The following is a 27650-nucleotide window of genomic DNA, read 5'->3' as shown; positions in this document are numbered from 1 at the left end:
GTCATTTTAGGGAATGGATGCTGATTGTACATCCTGAGTGTACAGGATGGCTTTGTTCACTCAGTTTTCAGTGCAAATTATATTTATTCTGAGAGTATCAAAATCACAGAATTGTCAGGGTTGGAAGGGACTTCAAGGATCAGCCAGTTCCAACCCCCCTTGCCATGGGCAGGGACACCTTCCACTAGATGAGGTTGACCAGAGCCACATCCAGCCTGGCCTTAAAAACATCTCCTAAAACCGTTTTGCAGTTTTTATGTGAAGTAAAATGATGAATAGTGAAGAAAGATCTGATTTTAAAGCAGTGTTTATAAATAAAATGAAGTGTCAGCCCCTGGCTTGGAGAGCAGCACTCTGAGCTGGGTGAGGAACTGGCTGGAGGCTGAGGCCAGAGAGTGGTGGTGAATGGTGCCACAGCCAGCTGGCAGCCAGGCACCAGTGGTGTGCCCCAGGGATCAGTGCTGGGCCCCATCCTCTTTAATATCTTCATTGATGATCTGGATGAGGGGATTGAGGCCCTCATCAGCAAATTTGCTGATGACACCAAGTTGGGAGCAGTTGTTGGTCTGTTAGAGGGCAGAAGGGCTCTGCAGAGGGACCTTGACCAACTGGACAAATGGGCAGAGTCCAAGGGCATGAGATTTAACACATCCAAGTGCCAGGTGCTGCACTTTGGCCACAACAACCCCATGCAGAGCTACAGGCTGGGGTCAGAGTGGCTGAGAGAAGCCAAATAGAGAGGGACCTGGGGGTGCTGATTGACAGCTGCCTGAACATGAGCCAGCAGTGTGCCCAGGTGGCCAAGAAGGCCAATGGCATCCTGGCCTGCATTAGGAACAGTGTGGCCAGCAGGAGCAGGGAAATCATTGTGCCCTGTGCTCAGCACTGTTAGGCCACACCTTGAGTCCTGTGTCCAGTTCTGGACCCCTCAGTTTAAGAAGGACATTGAGACACTTGAAGGTGTCCAGAGAAGGGCATCAAGGCTGGGGAGAGGCCTTGAGCACAGCCCTGTGAGGAGAGGCTGAGGGAGCTGGGGTTGCTTAGCCTGGAGAAGAGGAGGCTCAGGGGAGACCTCATTGCTCTCTCCAACTCCCTGAAGGGAGGTTGTAGCCAGGTGGGGGTTGGTCTCTTCTCCCAGGCAACCAGCACCAGAACAAGAGGACACAGTCTCAAGCTGCACCGGGGGAGGTTTAGGCTGGAGGTGAGGAGAAAGTTCTTCACTGAGAGTCATTAGTCATTGGAATGTGCTGCCCAGGGAGGTGGTGGAGTCCCCATCCCTGGAGGTGTTCAAGAGGGGATTGGATGTGGCACTTGGTGCCATGGTCTAGTGATGAGGTCTGTGGTGCCAGGTTGGACTTGATGATCTTTGAGGTCTCTTCCAACCTTGGTGATTCTGTGTGATTCTTGAACACTTCCAGGGATGGGGAATGGGCAGCCTGTTCCAACCCCTCACCACTCTCAGTAAAAAAGCTTTTCTTAATGTCCCCTGGCACAAGTTAAACCCATTTCCTCTCATCCTATTGCTGGTTATTTGGAAGATGAGAGCAACACCACCCTCACTCCAACCTCCTTTCAGGAAGTTGTAGAGAGCAACGAGGTCTTCCCTCAGCCTTTTCCAGACTAAACAGCCCCAGCATACAAGGGTATGACAACCTCCAACCCCTCACCAGCCTCATTTCTCTTCTCTGACTTGTCCTGATTCAGTTCCAGCTTTGGCCTGGATGACATTCTAGCTTCTTTGCAATACCTGCTGTCAGCCCTTCTGTTTTCCAGCTGCAGACTTTGAAGAAGGGTTTCAAGTGAAAAGCAAAGCTGGAAATAAAAGCTTACTGAATAGAAACTTTTTCCAGGTCTTACAACTGCTTTTGAGAGGGTAAAATTTACACCAGCAAAGTGCTGCTCACAGCTAGGATCTTTACTCTCTTTTCACAGGATCACAGGATGTTAGGGGTTGGAAGGGACCCAAAGAGATCATTGAGTCCAACCCCCCTGCCAGAGCAGGACCATACAATCTAGCTCAGGTCACACAGGAACACATCCAGACAGGCCTTGAAAGTCTCCAGAGAAGGAGACTCCACAACCTCTCTGGGCAGCCTGCTCCAGGGCTCTGTGACCCTCACAGTAAAGAAGTTCCCCCTTGTGTTGAGGTGGAACCTCCTGTGCTGCAGCTTACATCCATTGCTCCTTGTCCTATCCCAGGGAGCAAGTGAGCAGAGCCTGTCCCCTCCCTCCTGACCCCCAGCCCTCAGATATTGATAAACATTGATTAAATCCCCCCTCAGTCTTCTCCAGACTGAACAGCCCCAGGTCCCTCAGCCTCTCCTCGCAGGGCAGTGCTCCAGTCCCCTAATTATCCTCGTAGCCCTCTGCTGGACTCTCACCAAGAGATCGCTGTCCCTCTTGAGCTGGGTAGCCCAGAACTGAATGCAGGCAATTAGAGTCAGACAGAGAAAGCCTCACCTGTCTGGGCAGCCCTTAACAGTGAGTGGGGTGGTGTGTGTGCTGTCAAGACAAAGGCTGACGAGACAACTAGAAACTTGAAGTGTTTTATACTTAGCACTTGTAGTAATTATTTCATGACTGTAATTAAAAAACAAATAAATGAAAGGCCCTACCCACTGTAACCCACCTGATGGGATTCATATTCATGCTAGGGAGAAAAGAACTCAAGTTCTTGCATCCAGGATAACTCTAGTAAGTCACACAAAGAACAAGGCATGCCATAAAGCTATTCTATACAAATCCTACATCCCAGAGTTTCCCAGAGGATTCATGCTTCAAAAGGCCTCTGCACTTCTACCATTAAACAGCTGTGTGTCCAGTGAATGCAAAAAGAGGCTTCAGATGGTTGCCCCTGGGAAAAGTGAGAATGTTGTACTACTGGAACTAACAACTTGCATCAAGTAAGTTCCTTGATGGACCTTAGACAAATACATATATATATGTATAAAAGGGGTATTCTTTGAAGTAGTGTCCATATGTCATGGCAATGTGTCAAGTTCCTTTAGCTCCTGTTACAAATGTTCATTTGAGACCTTATAGAGTTCTTTAAGCTTGTCAAACTTTGAGCCCCACTCTTGGAGGCAATCGTAATTCAGATCTTCATCACCACTAGTGGAGTCTAAGGAACTAAGGCTCCCTGCCAGAGAGCATTGCCCTTCTAAGCAGTAAAAATGAAGAGTGTCAGCTGGAAGATTCTGTAGATCGTTGTCTGCATCCCAGATGATTTGAGACACATATTCCTTTAAGTCTGGGATGCTGGAAACAGCTGATGGTGATGGGTTTTGATGTGCTTGTTTTGGAAGTGAGTCTCTTTCGGAGCCAGTGGGTGTCCTGGAGTGTGGAGCAGCTGCACTTGAGGAGAAGTGGGGGATGGTGTGGAGAGGTTTCTTCAGTTCATCTATATCATAAGCATTCTGGGGAAAACAAACAAACACACACACACCAAAACAGAGCAGGGTAAACATCAAGAGAAGCAACACAAAAAGAAGCAGGATGAAAAACAAACAAACAAAAAGTTTTAAAACTCAGTGCAGGACCCAAGTGGATTCTGTGAGCTCTCTACAAGCTGAAGAGAGGGCATCGTTCAGAGAGCTAAGTTTTGATCATACCATTCTGGTCATTCTGACCATCTGCATAATGATAGTCTTCATAAGATTCATAGAATAGGATAGAATAGAAATAGAAATAGAAATGGAAATAGAAATAGAAATAGAAATGGAAATAGAAATAGACCAGGTTGGAAGAGACCTTCAAGATTATCAAGTCCAACCTATCATCCAACACCACCTAAACAACTAACCCATGGCACCAAGCACCCCATCAAGTCTCCTCCTGAACACCTCCAGTGATGGTGACTCCACCACCTCCCCGGGCAGCACATTCCAATGGGCAATCACTCTCTCTGTGTAAAACTTCCTCCTAACCTCCAGCCTAAACCTCCCCTGGTGCAGCTTGAGACTGTGTCCTCTTGTTCTGGTACTGGTAGCCTTGGGAGAAGAGACCAACCTCCACCTGGCTACAACCCCCTTAAGGTAGTTGTAGAGAGCAATAAGTTCACCCCTGAGTCTCCTCTTCTCCAGGCTGAGCAACCCCAGCTCCCTCAGCCTCTCCTCACAGGGCTGTGCTCAAAGCCCCTCCCCAGCTTTGTTGCCCTTCTCTGGACACCTTCCAGCAAGGCAACCTCCTTCCTAAGCTGAGGGGCCCAGAACTGGACACAGGACTTGAGGTGTGGCCTAACCAGTGCAGTGTACAGGGACAGAATGACCTCCCTGCTCCTGCTGGCCACACTGTTCCTGATGCAGGCCAGGATGCCATTGGCCCTCCTGGCCTCCTGGGCACACTGTAGGCTCATGTTCAGCCTACCATCGACCAGCACCCTGAGGTCCCTCTCTGCCTGGCTGCTCTCCGTTCATAGAATGGTTTGGGTTGGAAGGGACCTCCCAGATCGTCTGGTTCCACACCCCCTGCCATGTGCCACTAGATCAGGTTGCTCAGAGCCACATCCATCCTGGCCTTAAACATCTCCAGGTAGGGGGCATCCACAACCTCCCTTCAGCTAAATCAAAAATGCTGTGTCCAGAGCAGCCCCATCACAGGTGGCTATAGATGACCAGCATTGAGAGAGGCACAGACTGGGTTAAAATAGAAGCTTCCTACTCAAGAGTACTCCAGGTTAAAATAAATCAAACCAGCAAAGCCAGTTGGGTAAGGACAATACATTAAATAAAGGTCTCGGACAGGAAGGTGAGAAGAGGATGGATTTCCAAAGCCCACACTGAAGCTGCACCATACCTGATCATGTTCTCCACCTCCTTCTTCATTATAATTGAAGACATTTTCTCTAACATCCTCCCAGCTCTCACGTTCCTCAGGGATGTGGTAAATTCCTCCCTTCCGAAACCCTGAGCTTCCCCACTGACTCCACACTGTGTAGGAGACCAAGAGTGCTGGAAGAAATAAGGACACATCCTTGTTGTTTGAGGTGACAAAGAATAATGCATGGTAAACAAGTACTTATATGACTTCTGAGACATTAAATTAACTCTTAATTGGACAACCAAATTCCCAGGTAAGAAACGAGTCATTGTTAAGACATCAAACAACTACTACTCAGCAACGTAAAGAATCATCTATGGATATTACTTCATAAACTTCATTAAAAGGGTATTTTACTTACCTAAAGGAATCCATTTAAATAGAAGGCATTTTGGCCAATCTCTGGCCTTTCACCAATCCTGAGTAAATAAGATACCCAAAGTAAGTAAAACACTGTTTTAATGAAGGTTACCAGCGTAAAGAAACTGCAGTCTTCACTAGTCTGAGATGTGTCTGCAGGGTTTTATGGTGTTATTAACTTTCCAGCCAAGGTGCAGCTGAAACCTGACATGCTGTGGACATCTCTTTCTGCCCCACACTCTTAACTGAGGCTTGCCTGTTCAGATCAGAAATGTCTAGATGAAGATCTCTTCCTCCCCAGAACGCGAATGGCAGGTACTAGCTGCAGGTCATAGAATGGTCTGGGTTGGAAGGGTCCTCCAAAGGTCATCCAGTCCAATCCCCTCTGCAGTCAGCAGGGACATCCTCAACTAGATCAGGTTGCCCAGAGCCCTCTTGAGCCTCACCTTCAATATCTCCAGGGATGGGACCTGCACCACCTCCCTGGGCAACCTGTTCCAGTGTTCCATCACCCTCAACGTGAAGAACCTCTTCCTAACATCCGTCTAAATCTGTTCTTCTGTAGTTTGAAGCCATTGTCCCTCATCCTATCACTCTAGGCCTTTGCACACAGTCTCTCTGCAGCCTTCTTTCCAGTGTTCCACCACCCTCGTGGTAAAGGTCCTACTATTACAAATATGAGAGCTCAGGGCAGGTGGGATTTTCAGATGGATGTGGCTGCACAAAGATTTGCACATGGAGATGGAAAGCTGTCACTTAAGAATCACAGAATCACCAAGGCTGGAAGAGACCTCAAAGATCATCAAGTCCAACCTGTCACCACAGACCAAGAAGGACTGCAGAAAAGTGATTCTAAAAGACAGAAGTCCTCAAACTACTAGAACTGGCCTCAGCTAAAGCGTGTGCTGATGCCTGTCCCTTAGCACCCTCAAATGAACTCCCAGCTGGTGATCTCCAGAAAAAAAGTGAAACACTGATCACAAAATCCAAGGGTAAAGCAGACTTGATTCAATGCAGCAAGGTATGAAAGAAAGAAAAAAGGTACTGGTTTTCCTACCTAGGAAGACAAGGAGGCACATGCTAATTGCCAGAATAGAGCCAGAGCTGAGTCCAACTGGTCTTGCAGCCTTCACCTGGCTTATTTCACACCATCTGCCTCTGTAACCTTCAGGGCACTGGCAGATTGTCTTGTCTTGGGATTGAGCCACACAGGTACCCCCATTTCTACAGGTCCAGTGCCCACAAGGTGATGAGGTACAGTGTCTGAGCCCTGTAAGGTTGTCAGTCACTTCTACTTTCCCAGCTGGACACCTGCATAACAGAAGAAGATGACATCTTTTAGGCAAGCAGGGCACCTTGTAGCCCCCTTCAGGTACTGGAAGGCTGCTCTAAAGTCTCCCTGGAGCCTTCTATTCTCCAGGCTGAACAGCCCCAACTCTCCCAGCCTGTCCCCACAGCAGAGGTTCTCCAGCCCTCTGATCATCTTGGTGGCTCTTTTCTGGACCTGCTCCAGCAGTTCCATGTCCCTTTTATGCTGGGGGGCACCAGAACTGGAGGAAGTGGTGAAGGTAGGATCTCAGCAGAGCAGAGGGGCAGAATCCCCTCCCTGTGCTGCTGCTCTCCCTGCTCTGGATGCAGCTCAGCACACAGCTGCCTGCTGGGCTGCCAGGGACCATTGCTGGCTCCTGGGCAGTTTGTCATCAGCTGACACCTTCAAGGACTTCTCCTCCAGACTGCCCTTAGGCCATTCCTCACCCAGCCTGGGTTTGTGCTCAGGATTGTACTTGGTCTTGTTGAACTTCATGGGGTTGGCTTGGGGCCACCTCTCCAGCCTGTCCAAGAATGACCCATCTTGGCTTTTAGGACTACAGAGACAAAGTGATTTCTTCCAATAGGTAATTGAACAGAAATGGTCATATTTTAGCTGAGCTGAAGGAATTCAAGTGACTCCTTCTCTCAGTCCTGCATGTGTGTCTGGAGGTTTCCAAACAGAAATGCCTATATTTTGATTTGCATGTTTTAACATACATTTTGAACATTTTCTTTAGAGAGTGGATCTTAGAATCATAGAATTGTTAGGGCTGGAAGGGACCTTAAGAACCAGCCAGTTCCAACCCCCCTGCCATGCCCAGGGACACCTCACACTACAGCAGCTTGCTCACAGCCACAGCCAGCCTGGCTGCAAACACCTCCAGGCAGGAGGCTTCCACCACCTCCCTGGGCAGCCTGTGCCAGTCTCTCACCACCCTCATGGGCAACAACTTCTTCCTAACATCCAAGCTGAATCTACCCATTTCTAGTTCTGCTCCATCCCCCCAGTCCTGTCACTCCCTGACACCCTCAAAAGTCTGCAGGAAGCAAACAAAGTTTTGACTGCTTGCATTAGTGATACCATAAGGTATGAAGTAGGTGAGGGAAACATTAGACACTACTGAAGTAAACAAGGCTGAGGGTTATGTTTCTTTAATCAGCATCTGCAACAGAATTCTGGAAGAAATCAACTACTGGATAGTCTTCAGTGGTTTTTTGCCCCTCTCTGGCAAGCAGCAGCAGGGAGGCTTGCTGTTGCCTGAAATAAGGTGGCAAGAGAGAGCTTCCCAACCACCCAACCCCGGATGAAAAGCAAAGCTTCGTGTACCGGCACTCGTATTTCCTCCACAGGTCTACACAGAGGAAAGGGCTGTAGCAGGGCTGGCTGCTGCAGGCACTGGAGTGGCAGCCCATGGTGACCCCTTGGCGCCTCAGAACCAGGCCAAACTCCGTGCTTCTGCCTTCCGCCAGAAGTGGTTGACCATTCAGCTGGACATCCCGCATACAACCTGCACCAGAGCAGGGGAGTGTGCAGAGAAACACATCAAGTTAGCATCTTCCCCACCTCATGCCTTGCAGCACTGCAGAGCACTAGAAGCATTTTTCCAAAAAGGTACTTATACTGCTTTATTTTACTATTAGGAGCAGGTACGGGACATGTGTGTGTGTGATCAATACTTCAGGACAGCTTGGTTGTACCAGTGCAGTGATTTGACAGAACTGTGCTATGAACCAGAACACCTCCACTAAACTGATCTAGATTTAAAACATCATAGAATCATAGAACTGTCAGGGTGGAAGGGACCTCAAGGATCAGCCAGCTCCAACCCCCCTGCCATGGCCAGGGACACCTCACACTACAGCAGCTTGCTCACAGCCACAGCCAGCCTGGCCTTCAAAACCTCCAGGCAGGAGGCTTCCACCACCTCCCTGGGCAACCTGTGCCAGTCTCTCACCACCCTCACGGGGAACAACTTCTTCCTAACATCCAAGCTGAATCTACCCATTCCTAGTTTTTTTCCCTTCCCCCCAGTCCTATCCCTCCCTGACACCCTCAAAAGTCCCTCCCCAGCTTTCTTGGAGCCCCCTTCAGCTACTGGAAGGCCACAAGAAGGTCTTCTCAGAGCCTTCTCTTCTCCAGACTGCACAGCCCCAACTCTCTCAGTCTGTCTCCATAGCAGAGCAGCTCCAACCCTCTGCTCTTCCTCATGGCCCTTCTCCGGACATGCACCTTCCAGCACCTCCAGATCCTTCCTGGAACAGAGGCTCCAGAACTGGACACAGTGCTCCAGGTGTGGTCTCATAAGAGGGGAGTAGAGGGGGAGAATCACTACCCAACATCTTAAAATGTCCCTCCCCAGCTTCTGGAAGGCCACAAGAAGGTCTCCTTGGAGTCTTCTCTCCAGACTGAACAACCCCAACTCTCTCAGTCTGTCTCCATTGGAGAGGTGCTCCAACCTCCTGATCCTCTTCATGGCCCTTCTCTGTACATGTTCCAGAACCTCCATATCTTTCTCATCTTAAAAGTGAGGCTGAATGAGAAGCAGTTGAATGGAAAAAGCTATCTGCTTGCTGAGCCACAGTCTCTGAGTCCCAGGACCTCATTCCAGGAGATGGAGAGTGCACCATGAATTTCTTTGCTAATCCTCTTTCTATCAGGAGGTGTTGTATCTGTCCTTCAAACTCTTCTGCAGGAAAAAGAGAGTGGAGATCCCAGCAGGAGTTGCCTGCTCGGAGCCTTTGGCAAGGAAAGTACAATTTTTAAGTGCTATTTTGAATTACCTATAGGAAATCTCACTAGCACCAGATACAATGGCAAATAGAGAGTTGAACAAGGGCTCTGAATTCCTTAGTAGAGGAGCTGGGATTTCTTGGCCATAGTCATCTCTTAACTGGGTTTTAGGCTCTCCAATACTCTCAGAGATGCCACTTTGAGGCTTTAATTCCCTCCTATTAGGAACCCATCCCATCACTCACCTTGGAAATCGCTCTCTGAATGATTGGGAAGGCGGTTTCCTAGCACAATGCTTGCCCAGTCCATTTCAAACCATCTGTTGGTACCCAGGACAGAGGTCACTTCTTGATCACCTCCACCGCTATTAACCCTCAAGGTAAACTCATTGTTGTAGCGCTCCATGGTCAGGAGAACCCACTGGCCCTTGTTGATCCGTGATGTCCTCATTCTCAGAGAGTGAGTTTTGTCCCCCAGGCTGAAGTTGACACTAAAGAAACCCTCAACCACCTAGAGGGAGATGATAGAGATGCTTGATAACAGAAATGTACTTATGAATGTTGTCAACAGGTCCCTCCTCAAGAAGTGGACCTGAGTGTTTAAACTGGAAATGGCACTCCTCTCTTTCAGTGCTTTATTTCCAGATGAAAATGACCACAAGTAAATGCAGGTCCAGGCATTATCAACTCTTCTCACAGTATCACAGTATCACCAAGGTTGGAAGAGACCTCAAAGATCATCAAGTCCAACCTGGCACCACAGACCTCATGACTAGTCCATGGCACCAAGTGCCACATCCAATCCCCTCTTGAACACCTCCAGGGATGGGGACTCCACCACCTCCCTGGGCAGCACATTCCAATGACGAACGACTCGCTCAGTGAAGAACTTTCTCTTCACCTCCAGCCTAGACTTCCCCTGGCACAGCCTGAAACTGTGTCCTCTTGTTCTGGTGCTGCTTGCCTGGGAGAAGAGACCAAATCCCTCCTGGCAACAACCACCTTTCAGGGAGTTGTAGAGAGCAATGAGGTCTCCCCTGAGCCTCCTCTTCTCCAGGCTCAGCAATCCCAGCTCCCTCAGCCTCTCCTCACAGGGCTGTGCTCAAGGCCTCTGACCAGCCTTGTTGCCCTTCTCTGGGACACGTTTTGCTTACAATCCACTTCTAATTCACATGAACCTTTTTATCAGTCTTCTCCCTACTGGTGTCTACCTCTAAGTCATCATGGAATGGCTTAGGTTGGAAGGGACCTCACAGATCATCTACTCCAACCTCCCCCACCACAGGCAGGGAACCTCTCAACTAGACTCAGCTGCTCAAGGCCTCATCCAGCCTGGCCTTGAACACCCCCAGGGCGGAGGCAGCCACAGCCTCCCTGGGCAGCCTGTTGCAGAGTCTCACCACCCTCATACTGAAGGACTTCTTCCTCAGCTCCAGTCTCACCCTGCTCTCCCTCAGCTTCAAACCATTCCCCCTTGGCCTGTCTCTGGACACCCTTATGGAAAGTCCCTCTGCAGCCTTCCTGCAGGCTCTCTTCAGGTATTGGAAGGCAGCTTTCCCACAGTTTTCTCTTCTCCAGGCTGACCCTCCTGTTACAATTGGAATAATGACAAATTAAGAGCACTGAGGCAGGATGGCTTTTTGACTGCTGACCTCCAGCCTGATGCATCCATTGCCATCTGCAGAGGCTAAGCTGAGGAGGGTGCTGTGCGAGATCCGGGTGCGCACCATCAGCTGGATCCGAGTGCTGTGAGCGCTGAGGATGCTTCTTGGCTCATAATGGATCCAACTGTCCCTTCCAAAAGCCCATTCTGGAAGAACTAAACACAGCACACATGAAAACAAAGCCACAGGCAGAGCTCAGGGTCACACAAGTATAAATCCAAAGAGCACCCAGCTTACCCTGGGGCATTTAGTTTGGTTCCCAGGACATGACACATCAAATGGTCAAGCAGCTCAGTCTCTGCACTCACTTTTCTTCTCACTGTTTCTCCTCTCTTTTCTCTCTGGAGGTGTGTTTTCTTTTCTCCTTTATCTTATCCACCTCATATTATTATTCCTAGCCCACTGTTCACTACTACTTCTGCAGCTACAGGATCTAGCTGATAAGCAGGGATGAGTTTTCATGGGACACTACAGTGACTCCTGTCCCCCAGCCAGCTGCTCCTAGCTGAGAGCATGGCTCAGCCATTCAGTCCCAGCTGAACACCAGCATTTTGCAGCCACAGAGATCAGAAGAAGCTGGAAGCAACCAAATTTTTCCTGAGACACCAGGATATATCTGTAAGATTTTGAGTAATCACTTTTGGAGCACTTGGTTTATCTCACAGGCATGAGGGGTAGGAGCCAATACAGCAGTGGATTTGTGAACCAGCAGCCCAAGACAATGCAGAAGAGAATAAGATTTAAGTAAGATAAGAGAACAAGACTTAAGTCTTGTCTTACAAGCCCTATGAGGAGAAGCTGAGGGAGCTGGGGTTGCTTAACCTGGAGATGAGGAGGCTCAGGGGAGACTTTATTGCTGTCTACAACTACCTGAAGGGAGGTTGTAGACAGGTAAGGGTTGGTCTGTTCTCCCAGGCAAGCAGCACCAGAACAAGAGGACACAGTCTCAAGCTGTGCCAGGGGAAGTTTAGGCTCAAAGTGAGGAGAAAGTTCTTCCCAGAAAGTGTAATTGGCCATTGGAATGTGCTGCCCAGGGAGGTGGTGGAGTCACCATCACTGGAGGTGTTTAAGAAGAGCCTGGATGAGGCACTTGGTGCCATGGTTTAGTTGATCAGATGGTGTTGGGTGATAGGCTGGACTTGACAATCTCGAAGGTCTTTTCCAACCTGGTTAATTCTATTCTATTCTACTCTATTCTATTCTATTCTATTCTATTCTATTCTATTCTATTCTATTCTATCCTATCCTATCCTATCCTATCCTATCCTAAATCTGGCAGATGCGGGGCACTGATGCTGATTACAGACTGTACCCAGAGGGAGAATGTGGAGATGCAGGGCAGGTAAGGTCCCAGTAAAAACACCTGTAAATCACTTCTGATTTCTGAATGGTGTTCAAATTTTGCACTTCCCCTGAGGTTTTCCCTACCCCTCCTTACACACTGCTGTTCTGTGACAGACTGTCCATGCTGGTTTTGTGCAGGGTAAGGCGTTTGCTGGAGCCAGCTTGATGCTATGTCCCCTCACACATCCAGTGCTGTCATCTAGGGGCACTGTGTATCCTTCAGCTCCTCCTAACGATAGACACAAATGAAATTCTCTCTGGTTTACAGATGGAAAATTTGTCTTGACCATAGCTTGAGGGGTATAGAATAGAATAGAATAAACCAGGTTGGAAGAGACCTTCAAGATCATCAAGTCCAACCTATCATCCAACACCACCTAATCAAACTAAATCATGCAACCAAGCACCCTATCAAGTCTCCTCATGCCCCCAGGTTTCCCAGAGAGAACATCCCAATCTGGCAACCTCATCACTTGTATAACCACTGCAAGGTGCTAATAGTGCCAAGTTCATTAAACTGTGATCAGAGGAAGGGAGCACAATGTAGGATGTTTCATCTCTCACCACTGAGAGACAAAAGATGCTGTGATCAACAGGACCAAACAACCCATACAGCCACTTGACTCCCCTGCAGAGCAAAGCAGATCTCAGGAAGACCCTTATAGAATCATAGAAACAACCAGGTTGGAAAAGACCTCAGAGATCATCTAGTCCAACCTAGTACCTAATACCTAACACCTCCTGACAACTAAACCGTGGCACCAAGTGCCACATCCAAGCCTGTTATGGACACCTCCAGGGATGGGGACTCCACCACCTCCCTGGGCAGCACATCCCAATGGCCAATCTCTCTTTCTGGGAAGAACTTCTTCCTAACATCCAGCCTAAACCTCCCCTGACACAGCTTGAGACTGTGTCCTCTTGTTCTGGTGCTGCTTGCCTGGGACAAGAGACCAACCCCCACCTGGCTACAACCTCCCTTCAGGGAGTTGTAGACAGCAAGAAGGTCTCCCCTGAGCCTTCTCTTCTCCAGGCTAAGCAACCCCAGCTCCCTCAGCCTCTCCTCACAGGGCTGTGCTCCAGACCCCTCTCCAGCTTTTTTGCCCTTCTCTGGACACATTCAAGTGTCTCAATGTCCTTCTTAAACCGAGGGGCCCAGAACTGGACACAGGACTCAAGGTGTGGCCTAACCAGTGCTGAGCACAGGGCAGAATGACTTCCCTGCTCCTGCTGGCCACAAGAGGATTTCTGATGCAGGCCAGGATGCCATTGGCCTTCTTGGCCACCTGGGCACACTGCTGGCTCATGTTCAGCTGCTGTCAACCAGTCCCCCCAGGTGCCTTTCTGCCTGGCTGCTCTCTAGCCACTCTGACCCCAGCCTGTAGCTCTGCATGGGGTTGTTGTGGCCAAAGTGCAGCACCTGGCACTTGGACTTGTTCAATGCCATCATGTTGGACTCTGTCCGTCTGTCCAGCCTGTCCAGGTCCCTCTACATCTGTGAGATGATCTTCACTGTACAAGAATTAGTAGGCTCTTTATGTAGCTGTAGGTCTAAATCAATCCCAGAGTGGGATGGTCTTGCTATGCTACTCAGTTCAAATTCAGACACTATGTTTCAAGCTGTTCCCACAGGCCCTCACCAGGAGTTTCTCCCTAGCCCCTGCAGTACCTTTCTCACACGTTGGTCCAGTGTACCCTGGGGAACAGTCACAGTGAATGAAATCCCAACCACCAACACACTTGCCATGGGTGCCACAGGAGGACACCCCGCCCCTCTGGCACATTTCATCTGTAAGGACACAGCCAGGAGTGCTGTTCAGGGACTCTGCAGGGTGCTCCAAATCATAGACCTGGAAGAGGATGAAGAAGCCTCACATCAGATGTCTGCAGTTAACAGCAGTGAACCCAAGACTGGTCTTCGGAGCCCTACCTGACTATCAACTATGACATTGCGTATGCAGCCAACGAACCCTCTGAAATGCCTTTGGGAATGGTGGTGAGGCAAAATCTTCTTAACTCCCCCCAGCTGCAAGGGCTGATGGCCACTGAAAAGTCTATTCATGCTGTAGGGGAGAGAGGGAAAGAAAGAATTAGTGGCATGAAAAATACAGCAACTGTTTCCTTAGCCCTTTGGACTAATCTTGTTGCCAGTTCCTGTTGCTGGTTGGTTGGGGTTGGTTGGTTGGTTACCTTTGAGATCCCCCAGTCTCTCCAGAGGCTTCACAGGCAGACAAATCTATCTGGGACATCTTCTTACTGATGCTGTCATTGTCTCTAACTGAGGCATTTACACAGTGGTCAAGAACCAGCTTCATTTTCTAGAGAAAGGCATCCAGAGACATGCACACATCTTAATTACTCATTTCACATAGCAGAAGAGAGAATGACAACTAACAGTTATTAAAGTGAGAAAACCCTTCCCCACATGCTAACCTGGAATGCTAATTGCACTTGCTGTGCAGCTAAGGAGCCACACAAAAGGAAGATCTGATTCTACTATGACCATGCCAAGTCACTGACACAGCAGGAGGGCAGATGGGAATTTCTTGGGAGCTTTCTGCCAAATCAGAACCCAGAGAGGCAATCTAGCAGAGCAGACAGTCTGCCAGGCTCCCTATCTCACATCCTGGTATGCCTCTCAGCTTGTCTTATGTGGGAGAGGAAGGAGAAGTCTAGCAGATGCCTTCACCATCAGCAAGATGTTCCCCTTACACAAAAGCCTATCTGTCTCCTTTGTGTTGCATGGCTAAAGTCACCTCTTGGGTCTAGGTTTCCAGCCCTGAGAAATTAAGGATGTTTTTCACTTCATCAGTCTAGGAAGAACTTAGCCCTTGGATTTGGGGAAGCACTATTTAGACGGGCTGATAGTGATAAGGATGAGGGGCAATGGTTTGAAACCGGAGCAGGGCAGATTTAACTTGGACACCAGGAGGAAGTTCTGCACAGTGAGAGTGGTGAAATACTGGAAGAGGCTGCCCAGGGATGTGGGTGAGGCCCTGTCCCTGGAGACATTCAAGACCAGACTGGATGTGGTTGTGGGAAGCCTGCTGTAGTTGGTGTCCCTGCTGCCTGCAGGGGGTTTGGACAAGGTGCCCTTTGAGGCTCCCTTCCAACCCAAAGCAATCTGTGAATCTGTGAATTATCACAGCTCTGCAGCCTAAGCAATAGACAGGATCATAAAACAAAGCAAGCAACAGGACCAGTTTCAAAATTGGATTGAAGTTCCCCAGGCCTTGTTCTGCTTCATCGCTTCAAGGCTCAGGGGACATCTGAGCTGACAAACTTCAATCCCTGCTGTTGCAGAGAGGATGAAAGATTGATTGATCAAATAACTCTACAGAAGGGAGAAAGGACTTGGGAAAACAAGTAGGTGCATGGATTAGTGCTTCCACAGGACTGCCCATATTTACACTTGCCTTTCCATCACTGATGACCTGGATGTGGTGCCAGCGGCGATCTGCAACCTGAGCTTGTTGTGACAGCTGCAGGAAGAGCTCCCCAGAGCTGTGGCTCACAGTCAGCGATGGGACACCCCCAGAGAGCTCTGCAAGGGAAAGGCTTATTGGAGACATGCCACCTGTGTTCCCACTCACACTCAGTTGAAACAGCTGTTGCACATAGATTTTACTTGAAGGAGTTTCTCAGTTTAAGGGAACCCAACTTCTACCACAGTGCCACAGGATACCACAGGGACCTTGGCAGGCTGGAGAGATGGGCAGAGTCCAAGGGCAGAAGACTGAACACATCTAAGCGCCAGGTACTACACATTGGCCACAGCAACCCCATGCAGTGCTACAGGCTGGGGTCAGAGTGGCTGGAGAGCAGCCAAGCAGAAAGGGACTTGGGGGTACTAGTTGACAGCAGCTGAACATGAGCCTGCAGTGTGCCCAGGTAGCCAAGAGGGCCAATGGCATCCTGGCCTGCATCAGGAACAGTGTGGCCAGCAGGAGCAGGGAAGCCATTGTGCCCTGTACTCAGCACTGGTTAGGCCACACCTTGAGTCCTGTGTCCAGTTCTGGGCTCCTCAGGTTAGGAAAGAGGTTGAGATGCTGGAAGGTGTCCAGAGAAGGGCAACAAAGCTGGGGAGGGGTCTGGAGCACAGCCCTGTGAGGAGAGGCTGAGGGAGCTGGGGTTGCTTAGCCTGGAGAAGAGGAGGCTCAGGGGAGACCTTCCTGCCCTCTACAACTCCCTGAAGGGAGGTTGTAGCCAGGTGGGGGTTGGTCTCTTCTCCCAGGCACCCAGCACCAGAACAAGAGGACACAGTCTCAAGCTGCAGCAGGGGAAGTTCAGGTTGGATGTTAGGAAGAAATTTTTCCCTGCAAGAGAGATTGGCCATTGGAATGTGCTGCCCAGGGAGGTGGTGGAGTTACCATCACTGGAGGTGTGTAAGAAGAGACTGGATGTGGCACATGGAGCCATGGTTTAGTTGATCAGATGGTGTTGGGTGATAGGTTGGACTTGATGATCTCAAAGGTCTTTTCCAACCTGGTTAATTCTGTATACAAACTGGGCACACTAGCAAATTGTGCTGGCTTCTCCTTATTCTCCAGGTAAGTAACTTTCTGAACCTGTTTTGGGGTGGGGTTTTTTTTTGTTTCTTTGTATGTTTTAAAATGCCTTCTCAGCTGTGAGTAGAATCTCACCTTCACACAGACACAAAGGACAAATACTCTCTAAGGTGCTAACCTAAAGCAAGGAAATCTTCCTGTTGTCCAGGCTGCCCTCGTGCCACTGGTCCCTGGTACAGCAGAAGGCCGTCGGCGACATCGGTGATGAACTCCAAGGAGATGTGGGTCTCAAAGCAAGGCTTAAGAGGAGGGAACCAGGCATAACCTTGGCCTCTGAAGCTGTGTTTTGTCTGCTGGCAGTCTGGTCCGTGGAAATTCACAGAACATTTGCATCTATTGGAAAACATAAAAGCCAAATTGCACCACCCAAGCAGAAGCCATGAAGGGCTCCTGTCACACTGATCAAGGGTGCTCAGAAAAGGCTGGACAGGCTTTTTTTCTGCTTTCCTATATTGAGATGACCATTTTTAAGCAAACAGGCTCAAGGCTTGACTCCTGGAAGGGCCCATGCTCATTCTGAGCTAGTATAGTCCCACCTTTTTGTTTCATCTTCATGCTACTTTACCTATGAGATATCATTTGTGGGGAAAAAGTGAGGCTAGAAACGTGGGGGAGAGGTTAAGTAGCAGAAGTGATGTGATTAAGACATTTAACAGCAGTGAGGTAAGCTGCACCAAAAAAACCCCACCAACATTTTGCAGGGTGGCATTAATGGAACTGGAACTGGAGCAGGCATCCTGGCCTTCCTGCATCAGGAACAGTGTGGCCAGCAGGAGCAGGGAAGTCATTGTGACCTGTGCTTAGCATTGCTTAGGCCACTCCTTGAGTCCTGTGTCCAGTTCTGAGCTCCTCAGTTTAAGAAGGACATTGAGAGACTTGAAGGTGTCCAGAGAAGGGCAACAAAGCTGGGGAGGGGTCTGGAGCACAGCCCTGTGAGGAGAGGCTGAGGGAGCTGGGGTTGCTTAGCCTGGAGAAGAGGAGGCTCAGGGGAGACTTTATTGCTGTCTACAACTCCCTGAAGGGAGGTTGTAGCCAGGTGGGGGTTGGTCTCTTCTCCCAGGCAGCCAGCACCAGAACAAGAGGACACAGTCTCAAGCTGCGCCAGGGGAAGTTTAGGCTGGAGGTGAGGAGAAAGTTCTTCCCAGGTAGAGAGATTGGCCATTGGAATGTGCTGCCCAGGGAGGTGGTGGGATCCCCATCCCTGGAGGTGTTCAAGAGGGGATTGGATGTGGCACTTGGTGCCATGGTTTAGTTAGTCAGGAGGTGTTGGGTGGTAAGTTGGACGATGATCTCTGAGGTCTCTTCCAACCTTATTGGTTCTATGGTTCTATGATTCTAACCTGCAACACTTCTCAAAGTTTGGCCAGAGACCATGACTAACCCAAGAACCCACCTGAAAACAGAGATTGCCTTGCAAGACCTCTAAGTGAAGTGTACTAAAACTGAGGTCTGCCACAGTGAGGAGACACCCAGTGATGCCTCCTCAAGCTTCCAGTCATCCCACTGACAGACTGAATCAGAAGCACTTGGTTTGAACACCAGGTAAAGCTTTACCAACCTGTAGCCCAAATCAGTATCCATGCAGGTGCCACCGTTGAGACAAGGGTTTGTCTGGTACGAGGAGCAGGAGAGGTGAGGACCCTCCCGAGCTGCACAGCCACACAGGGCATGGCTCAGGACTGTCACAGACACCAGTGAGACGTTTCCAGCTGTGGTGATTGTTGGCACATGAGTCTGCTCATGCTTGCTGATGCATCCGCCACTGTGAGTGCAGTTTGCAGCCAGGCATTCATCGATGCCGATCTGGGTGATGTTTATACCCAAGATGTTTTCCAGCTGTGGAGAACAATTAGTTGCATTCAGCTGACTTTTTATAGCTAAGATACTAGTTGTAATTAGGAAACTTCCAGAGATGTTTGAGTGAAAGATAAATAATGTGAGGGATTGGACACTGATTGATAACAATAGATAGGTTAATATAGAATCACAGAATTGTCAGGGCTGGAAGGGACCTCAAGGCTCAGCCAGTTCCAACCCCCCTGCCATGCCCAGGGACACCTCACACTACAGCAGCTTGCTCACAGCCACAGCCAGCCTGGCTGCAAACACCTCCAGGCAGGAGGCTTCCACCACCTCCCTGGGCAACCTGTGCCAGGCTCTCACCACCCTCATGGGGAACAACTTCTTCCTGACATCCAATTTTAATCTACCCACTCCTAGTTTTGCTCAATCCCCCCAGTCCTATCACTCCCTGACACCCTCCCCAGCTTTCTTGCAGCCCCCTTCAGATACTGGAAGGCCACAAGAAGGTCTCCTTGGAGCCTCCTCTTCTCCAAACTGAACAACCCCAACTCTTTCAGTCTGTCCTCATAGCAGAGCAACTCCAGCCCTCTGCTCATCGTCGTGGCCCTTCTCTGGACATGCACCTCCAGATCCTTCCTGTACTTTAATTCCATTGCTGTACTGAAAAGCTTTTGTCCTGCAGCAGAGTTTGTTTGCTCTATTTGCCTGCTCACTCCTATTCTATTCTATTCTATTCTATTCTATTCTATTCTATTCTATTCTATTCTATTCTATTCTATTCTATTCTATTCTATTCTATTCTATTCTATTCTATTCTATTCTATTCTACTCTATTCTATTCTATTCTATTCTACTCTACTCTACTCTCTTTGATGCTCTGATTTGGACTGTGCTATCCTCCCCTGACCTTTTACTTCTCTGAAGGTACAGGGTTGGGTGGGGGGCAAAAGGGATTGTGTCATTCTATAGCTTTCTTGGAGCCCTTTGTACCCAAGACGGGACAAGGAGCTGAATCAAAGGTAAAGGTGTTCCTGTGCTGTTGTTATGATGGATAGATAGATAGATAGGTAGATAGATAGATAGATAGATAGATAGATAGATAGATAGATAGATAGATAGATAGATAGATATGTAAATACACTTGGTACCTGTTTATTGCTTTTTATACTGTTTGATTTAGTTTGTTTTGTAAATACAATTCCATTTTCACTTCCAAGTCCTGAGTGTGGTGAGATTTGCTCTCTGGGGCAGATTTACTGAAAAATATGTTACTGAGGGGATCTAATTCAACCCACAACATTTTCACCACAGGAAGAAACCCCAGAATTGACGGCAGTGAAAAGCCCAGAGCTTATTTACTTTCAGAAGTGGTTGCTGTGACTCTTCCTTCCATCTGCCTCACCCTATCCAGCCAAAGGCAGTGCAGCCTGGCATCTGTTAAGGGCAAGGCCTTGGATAAGTCAGTTGTAGAATGAGGAAGCACTTAGAAGACAGAACTATTGCCATATTCATCACAAGCTGAGTGGATAACCACTGATGGTTCTGCTGGATTACTTAGAAAGCATCTGAGCTGGTTTTATTTAGTTTGGTCTTCTGGCTTAAAAATACTGGGAAGGGTGGACAGGCATTGGGCAGTGCAGACATACCTTTTCTGTCAGAGTGAGTGAGTTGATACTCCAGCACTGATTCTAAACATAACTCCTATTTCAGCCTCTGTACCCACAGCCACACTGCCAGCAGAGCCAGTCATTTGACTCTTAGCCATAGTCTTTTGTTTCGCAAGAGGGGCAGATGGTTCTTCCATGGATTCATAGAATAGTTTAGGCTGGGAGGGACCTTCAAGGTCACCTAGTTACAAACCCCATGCCATGGGCAGGGACACCTTCCACTAGACCAGCTTGCTCAAAGCCCCCTCCAACCTGGCCATGAACAGCCCCAGGGAGGAGGCAGCCGTGACATCCCTGGGCAGCATAATTCAGAGTCTCACCACCCTCGTGCTGAAGAACTTCCAAAGATCCAGTCTAAACCTACTCTCCCTCAGCCTCAAACCATTCCTCCTTGTCCTGTCTCTAGACACCCTCATGAAAATTCCCTCTGCAGCCTTCCTCTAGGATCTCTTCAGCTATTGGAAGGCAGCAATAAGGTCTCCCCAGACTCTTCTCTTCTCCGGGCTGAACACCTCCAGCTCCCTCAGCCTATCCTCACAGCAGAGCTGCTCCAGCCCTTGGATCACCTTTGTGGCCTCCTCTGGACTCACTCCAGCAGCTCTGTGTCCTTCTTCTGCTGGGGACACCAGAACTGGAGGCAGGATTGGAGGTGGGGTCTCAGCAGAGCAGAGTCCAGGGGCAGAATCCCCTCTCTTGCCCTGCTGCCCACACTCCTCTGGCTGCAGCCCAGCACACAGCTGCCTGCTGGGCTGCATGAGAGCACTGCTGGCTCCTGGGGAGCTGCTCAGCAACCAACACCCTCAGGTCTTCAGGGTTATTCTCAGCCCACTCTGCACTCAGCCTGGATTTGTGCCTGGGATTGGCCTGACCCCCTCCAGGCAGTGGATATTACCTGAACAGACACAATAAGATGCTGTGTTTCTATAAGCAGTATGGATACTTACCCAGGCTCTGAAGGCTGCCACATTGCCATTAAGTTTTTCTGCTTTATAGTAAGGTGGCCCAGAGACTGCAAACCAAAGATCAACCCCTGGGGTTTGACTTGGGCTATTCAAGACACTGAAAATGTGAACGTTTTCCATCTGGGCAGACAGAATTTCTGAAAGCAGCTTCTTCATCTGGTAGTATTTACTCTGTTTTTCAGGGGACTGGGCTATGAATTCCTCTGGAGTGATACCTGCAATAGAAGTTAAAAACCTGACAAACACAAACCTTGCAACTGCCGTAGCAACTGCAGAGGCCACCGCCACAGAACCAATATTGAGCTCCTAAGAAATGGACTCAGTTCCCAGTTCAGGGGATATTTGCACTGAATTTTTCCATGTTGGTTTCTACCCAGGGTTTTGACTCTTATTAAGTTTCTTTTTTAAAATATCTTTTAAATCAGAAGCACATTTAAGAAGATTTTACTTTTCCACAATCACACAGAATCACAGAATCACCAAGGTTGGAAGAGACCTCAAAGATCATCAGGTCCAACCTGTCACCACAGACCTCATGACTAGACCATGGCACCAAGTGCCACATCCAATCCCCTCTTGAACACCTCCAGGGATGGGGACTCCACCACTAACAACTCTCTCAGTAAAGAACTTTCTCCTCACCTCCAGCCTAAACTTCCCCTGGCACAGCTTGAGACTGTGTCCTCTTGTTCTGGTGCTGCTTGCCTGGGAGAAGAGACCAACCCCCACCTGGCTACAACCTCCCTTCAGGGAGTTGGAGACAGCAATGAGGTCTCCCCTGAGCCTCCTCTTCTCCAGGCTAAGCAACCCCAGCTCCCTCAGCCTCTCCTCACAGGGCTGTGCTCAAGGCCTCTCCCCAGCCTTGTTGCCCTTCTCTGGACATGCTCAAGCATCTCAATGTCCTTCTTAACCTGAGGGGCCCAGAACTGGACACAGGACTTAAGGTGTGGCCTAACCTGTGCTGAGCACAGGGCACAATGACTTCCCTGCTCCTGCTGGCCACACTGTTCCTGATGCAGGCCAGGATGCCATTGGCCTTCTTGGCCACCTGGGCACACTGCTGGCTCATGTTTAGGTGGCGGTTTAGAACTTCTACAAGCATTGGGACTCAAAGCAACACAGCAATGAAATTAAAGAGGCAGAATTCAGTATTTTGATCCTAACACACTTTTTTCCATACTGCTTACCTTTTATTCGTATAGAACCAGCATTATGGAGAGCATCATCCTTGATTTCCTTCACCATGACCTTTACAGTTGAGACAACATCTGGCCAGACTCCATCAATCACTCTAACTCTTATGTTGTATGTTCCTGGTGGGGTCCCTTCTTTAATAGTCAGTAAACCTGAGTTATCATTAAGGATAAAGTACCTGTAATAAGAGTTAAGTCAAGGAACAAGCTATGAGAAGTTCAAAAGCTAAGTAGTAATTGCCATCCCTGATGGTTTTTCTGACCCACTTCCTTTTGGGAAAGCTATGAAATAAACCAGATGTGTTCCCTCATGAAGGGATGAAGCAGAACAGAAGTTCTTTACATTGCCTTCTGTTGGCTCCTAATTACTTTTTCACCAGCAGACCAAGGTGGTTTCTTCCTGTTTCTATTCCATATTGACAGTGTAGGAAGTCTCTGGCTACTATAGCCACAACTTTGGGAAGAGGGCAAGCTCCTACTTCAGATGTGGTCCTTGACAGTGACTCCCCCATCAAAACCTCCAAATGGCACTTGCACATCTCAACCCAGTCAGAATCCAGACACCTGGGTGTACAAATAAAGTTTTAAAGCCAGTGGTGATGCAGAAACACCATCTCTCTGGGAGGATGGAGGTTAGTGGGTGTTTTTTTCTGCAGTATACTGATCCTGATCAAGGGGATGAACGTGGGCAGGAGTTTAGAATGGTACTTAGCCCATCAGGCAATGGGAAGCAGACTGATATGACATGCAGCATTATTTACTGCAGCCTCACACTTGGAAGGGCTTTCACACAGTTTTTTCTCTCCTCACCCCAGCACTCTAATAAAAAAAGTGGGGAGAAAATAAAGAGGGAGAGGGGGAAAGAAAGAGGGAGAGGGGAAAAAAGAGGGAGAGGGGGGAAAAGAGGGGAGGGAAAAAAAGAGGGAGAGGGAAAAAAGAAGAAGAGGGGAAATAAAAGAGGGAGAGGGGGAAAAAAAGAGGGAGGGGGGAAAAAAGAGGGAGGGGGAAAACAGAGAGGAAAACAAAGAGGGAGAGGGGAAAAAAGGGGGAGAGGGGAAAAAAGAGGGAGGGGGGAAAAAAGAGGGAGAGGGGAAAACAATGAGGGGGGAACAAAGAGGGAAGGGGAAAACAAAGAGGAAGAGGGAATAAAAGAGGGAGAGGGGAATAAAAGAGGGAGAGGGGAAAAAAAGAGGGAGTGGGGAAAAAAAGAGGGAGGGGGGAAAAGAGGGAGAGGGGAAAACAAAGAGAGAGGAAAACAAAGAGGGAGAGGGGAAAACAAAGAGGGGGGAACAAAGAGGGAGAGGGAAAACAAAGAGGGAGAGGGGAAAAAAGAGGGAGGGGGGAACAAAGAGGGAGGGGGAAAACAAAGAGGGAGAGGGAAAAGAAGAGGGAGAGGGAGAGGGAAAAAAAAGGAGAGGAAAAGAGGGAGAGGAAAAAGAGGAATAAAAAAGGCAGCTTAAATACTTTTGGATGGCTTTGTGTGGGGACAAGTTTTCTACAGGTTTCCCTCAGCTCCCATCTTTCTCTCCAAATACCTTGGTGTTCTCCCTTCAAATTGGTAGATTTTGTGGTCCCAGTCATCATCATCAGGGGCACTGACCTGGCCCAGGACAGTGGTGGGGAGGATACCTGAAACAACACAGTATGTAAGTGGCAGGGTTGGAGCTCTCACGTGTGCTCAAGCAGGTTGGCCATTCATTGTTTTCTGATTTGTCTTAAGTCTAAAAGCTCTGCACAAATAGTTGTGAGAGAACCTGAGTTCCTGAGAAAAGGTGTGCACCAGTTTGCACAAGGTGTCCTGCTCATCAGGTGTTTGATGTATGGCTACATAGATTTAATAATAGAGCAGCTAAGGTTGGAAGGGACCTCAGAGATCCAACCTCTCAGCCATGGGCAGGGATGCCTCTCAACTAGACTTCAAGAGGTGACTGCAATGAAAAACAATGGGCAGGAGAAAAGAAAAGCCACCTCTGAGGAAAGAGGCTTTTCCTGCTGCAATGTTAATGCTGCTGGTTGCTTGCTGACCTTGGCTGTGTTTCATTGTTGTGGCCAAGTACTAACAGCCTACTCTCTGCTCTTCTCTTTCACCTTGTATAGGGTGGGGGAAGGGAGCAGGGAGGGGGAAGCTGTTGGCAGCCCCCTGGTTTTGTCCAAGGGAGTTCTTGTGTTGTTCATAAATTGTAAATACATGTACATTTTGTACACATTACAGAATCACAGACTCAATCAGGTTGGAAGAGACCTCCAAGATCATCAAATCCAACCAATCACCCACCCTTAACTAATCAACTAAACCATGGCACTAACTGACTCATCCAGTCTCTTAAACCCCTCCAGGGACATCAACCCCACCACCTCCCTGGGCAGCCCATTCCAATGGCCAATCTCTCTTTCTGGGAAGAACTTCTCTCTAAGATCAAGCCTAAACTTCCCCTTGCACAGCTTGAGACTGTGTCCTCTTGTTATTCATTGCATTTCATAGAATCATAGAATTGTTAGGGTTGGAAGGGACCTCAAGGATCAGTTGCAACCCCCCTGCCATGGGCAGGGACACCTCACATTGCATGAGGTTGCTCAGAGCCACATCCAGCTTGGCCTTAAAAACCTTCAGGGATGGGGCTTCTACCACCACCCTGGGCAACCTGTTCCAGTGTCTGACCATATTTCTGGATTGTAGTGTGCTGGTAAATACAGCTTAATTTGCTTTCAGCTGAGCTGGTCTGGCCAATTTTATGTTGGGGGTGTGTGTGTGTGTGTGTGTAATTTCAAGCCACCACTCTCCTTTGTGGGGGTTGGTGGGGGGATGTAAAACAGCTTTCTGTCTGCTCAAACCAAGACAACCTCACAGCTGCTCCTTCGACCTCACTGTCCCACTTGGAAGCAAGCATCAGGGAGTGATTTACCGTCGTAGCTGTAAATGAGACACTCCATGTAGCCGGCAGAATGCGGGTGGTCGTTCTGGTCGCCAATGTTGACGGTCAGCGTGTTGGTGGAGCTCATGGGGGGGACCCCGCTGTCCGTGATCAGGATGGGCAGGTAGAACACCTTGTGCACTTCCCTGTCGAAGGTACGCAGCGCCGTGAGCAAGGCACTGCCGTTGTGCAAGTCCTGCAAGCTGAAGTCACTCAGGCGGTCTGAGTGGCTGAGAAGGTGGAAGGAGAAAGGCGCTCCGTGAGCAGCAGTGTCTCGGTCCTTAGCGTACAGCAGCGTAGAGGTCTCATTCATCTGGACAGCCTGAGGGGAAGCTGTGTTTTCCCACACCACTGGGTTATAATGAGCCTCAAACTCCGGCCCGTTGTCATTTACGTCCTGCAGAGTCACTAAAACAGTGGCACTGCCGGTCAGAGAGGGCTGCCCCATGTCGGTGGCGATGACAATGAGTTGGTACTGGGTCACTGTTTCATAATCCAGCAGTTCTGCCACCATCACCCATCCATCGTTAGCCACAGAGAACTGGCCATCTGGGTCAGACTTGTTCATCAGGTGGAAAGAAAACCTTCCATTCAGGCCAGAATCCAAGTCAACAGCAGAAACCTGAACAACTTTGGTGCCAACAGAGGCATCTTCCCCCAGGGCAGCCACTTCATACAACTGGGGGTAGAAGACAGGAGCGTGGTCGTTAGAGTCCTCCACGTAGATCACGCAGTGAGCGATGCTGAAGAAGTCCATGTCCTCTGCTTTCACAGTCAAATTGAACACCCTCTCGTGAGGCTTCTCAAAGTCGACCTGCTTTCGGAGCCTGATAAACCCGCAGTTATTGACTTCATCGGTCTCTATGGAGAATTTGTGGTCATTGTCCCCATCAAGGATGCTGAAGGTCACCATGGCGTTTTCTCCCTCATCTCTATCCACAGCAGACACCACTGCCACCTCAGTATTGATACTTGCATTCTCAGAGACAAAGGCAGTGTAGATCCTTTGGAGGAAGACTGGAGCGTGGTCATTTACATCAGAGACCAAAATAGTGGCAGTGCCTGTCCCGGTGAGACCCCCTCCATCTCTGGCCTCAACCACTACTAGGTACTTGTCTTCCTTCTCCCGATCCAGGGCCCCAAGCACTGTGTAGATGGTGCCACTAACCAAATCAATGGAGAACAAGTTCAGGTTAATTTCATTCTGGACGTTCTGAATGATGCTGTAGGTCAGCACAGCATTCCGACCGGCCTCAGGGTCATCCAGATCCACCGCCGTCATGTCCATCACAGGAGTGTCTGCCGGAGAATCCTCAGGGATATGGCCCATGAAGCACCCATCCAGCACACAGAGGAAAAGGGGTGCATTGTCATTCACGTCCCTCACCTCTATGATCACATCTGCAAAGCCTGTCAAGCCCTCCCCGCTCTCATCTGTTGCAAGAACCAGGAAGCGCCACGTCGATTTCTTCTCCCGGTCCAACCTTTTATTGGCACTGATCTCGCCTGTGTTCTCATCGATGCTGAACTCACTGCTGGCCCCCTGGCCATGCAAGGAATAGTTAATGGCATTTTGATCAGCTGCTTGGTCAGGGTCTGTTGCAGAAACCTGGAACAAGCCACAGCAGGTAAGTAGAAGTAAAGGGGAAACCACTGTTCTTGCACTGATGACACTTCACAGAATCACAGAAACATTCAGGTTGGAATAGACCCTCAGGATCACCAAGTCCAACCATTAACCCTACTCTAAAGTTCACCCCTAAAGCGCCTCCCCAAGCACCACATCTAAACAATCTTTAAACACATCCAGGCTTGGGGACTCCACCACCTTCCTGGGCAGCACATTCCAATGGGCAATCACTCTCTCTGGGTAGAACTTCTTCCTAACCTCCAGCCTAAACCTCCCCTGGCGCAGCTTGAGACTGTGTCCTCTTGTTCCGGTACTGGCTGCCTGGGAGAAGAGACCAACCCCCACCTGGCTACAACCTCCCTTAAGGTAGTTATAGAGAGCAAGAAGGTCTCCCATGAGTCTCCTCCTCTCCAGGCTAAGCAACCCCAGCTCCCTCAGCCTCTCCTCACAGGGCTGTGTTCCAAACCCCTCACCAACTTTACTGCCCTTCTCTGGACACCTTCCAGCATCTCAACCTCCTTCCTAAACTGAGGGGCCCAGAATTGGACACAGGACTTAAGGTGTGGCCTAACCAGTGCTGAGTACAGGGGCACAATGACTTCCTTGCTCCTGCTGGCCACACTGTTCCTGATGCAGGCCAGGATGCCATTGGCCTTCTTGGCCACCTGGGCACACTGCAGGCTCATGT

The 27650-nt window shown here is 49.2% G+C and overlaps 1 protein-coding gene across 1 annotated transcript in view; it reads right to left on the bottom strand.

Moving 5' to 3' along the window:
* Positions 1–2534: 2534 nt before the first annotated feature.
* Positions 2535–27650, bottom strand: part of LOC137454281 (neural-cadherin-like) — a 70323-nt gene continuing 45207 nt past the window's right edge. Inside the window, exons 18-33 of the mRNA XM_068164310.1 lie at positions 25324–26941; positions 23956–24049; positions 22415–22599; positions 21210–21442; positions 18354–18631; positions 16914–17128; positions 15644–15771; positions 14418–14545; positions 14158–14290; positions 13897–14077; positions 10872–11038; positions 9466–9730; positions 7817–7997; positions 6236–6489; positions 4795–4949; positions 2535–3416 (exon numbers count right to left, since the gene is read on the bottom strand). Coding sequence (XP_068020411.1) covers positions 3015–3416; positions 4795–4949; positions 6236–6489; positions 7817–7997; positions 9466–9730; positions 10872–11038; positions 13897–14077; positions 14158–14290; positions 14418–14545; positions 15644–15771; positions 16914–17128; positions 18354–18631; positions 21210–21442; positions 22415–22599; positions 23956–24049; positions 25324–26941 — 4617 coding nt within the window. The 3' untranslated portion in view covers positions 2535–3014. The remainder of the gene's footprint in view (positions 3417–4794; positions 4950–6235; positions 6490–7816; positions 7998–9465; positions 9731–10871; positions 11039–13896; positions 14078–14157; positions 14291–14417; positions 14546–15643; positions 15772–16913; positions 17129–18353; positions 18632–21209; positions 21443–22414; positions 22600–23955; positions 24050–25323; positions 26942–27650) is intronic.

The sequence above is a fragment of the Melanerpes formicivorus genome, unplaced genomic scaffold (assembly GCF_026170545.1).
Source record: "Melanerpes formicivorus ecotype bairdi unplaced genomic scaffold, bMelFor1.0.p_v2 SCAF_79, whole genome shotgun sequence".
Taxonomy (NCBI): domain Eukaryota; kingdom Metazoa; phylum Chordata; class Aves; order Piciformes; family Picidae; genus Melanerpes; species Melanerpes formicivorus.
The sequence above is the reverse complement of the archived record's forward strand: the minus strand, read 5'-3'. Positions and strand labels throughout refer to the sequence as shown.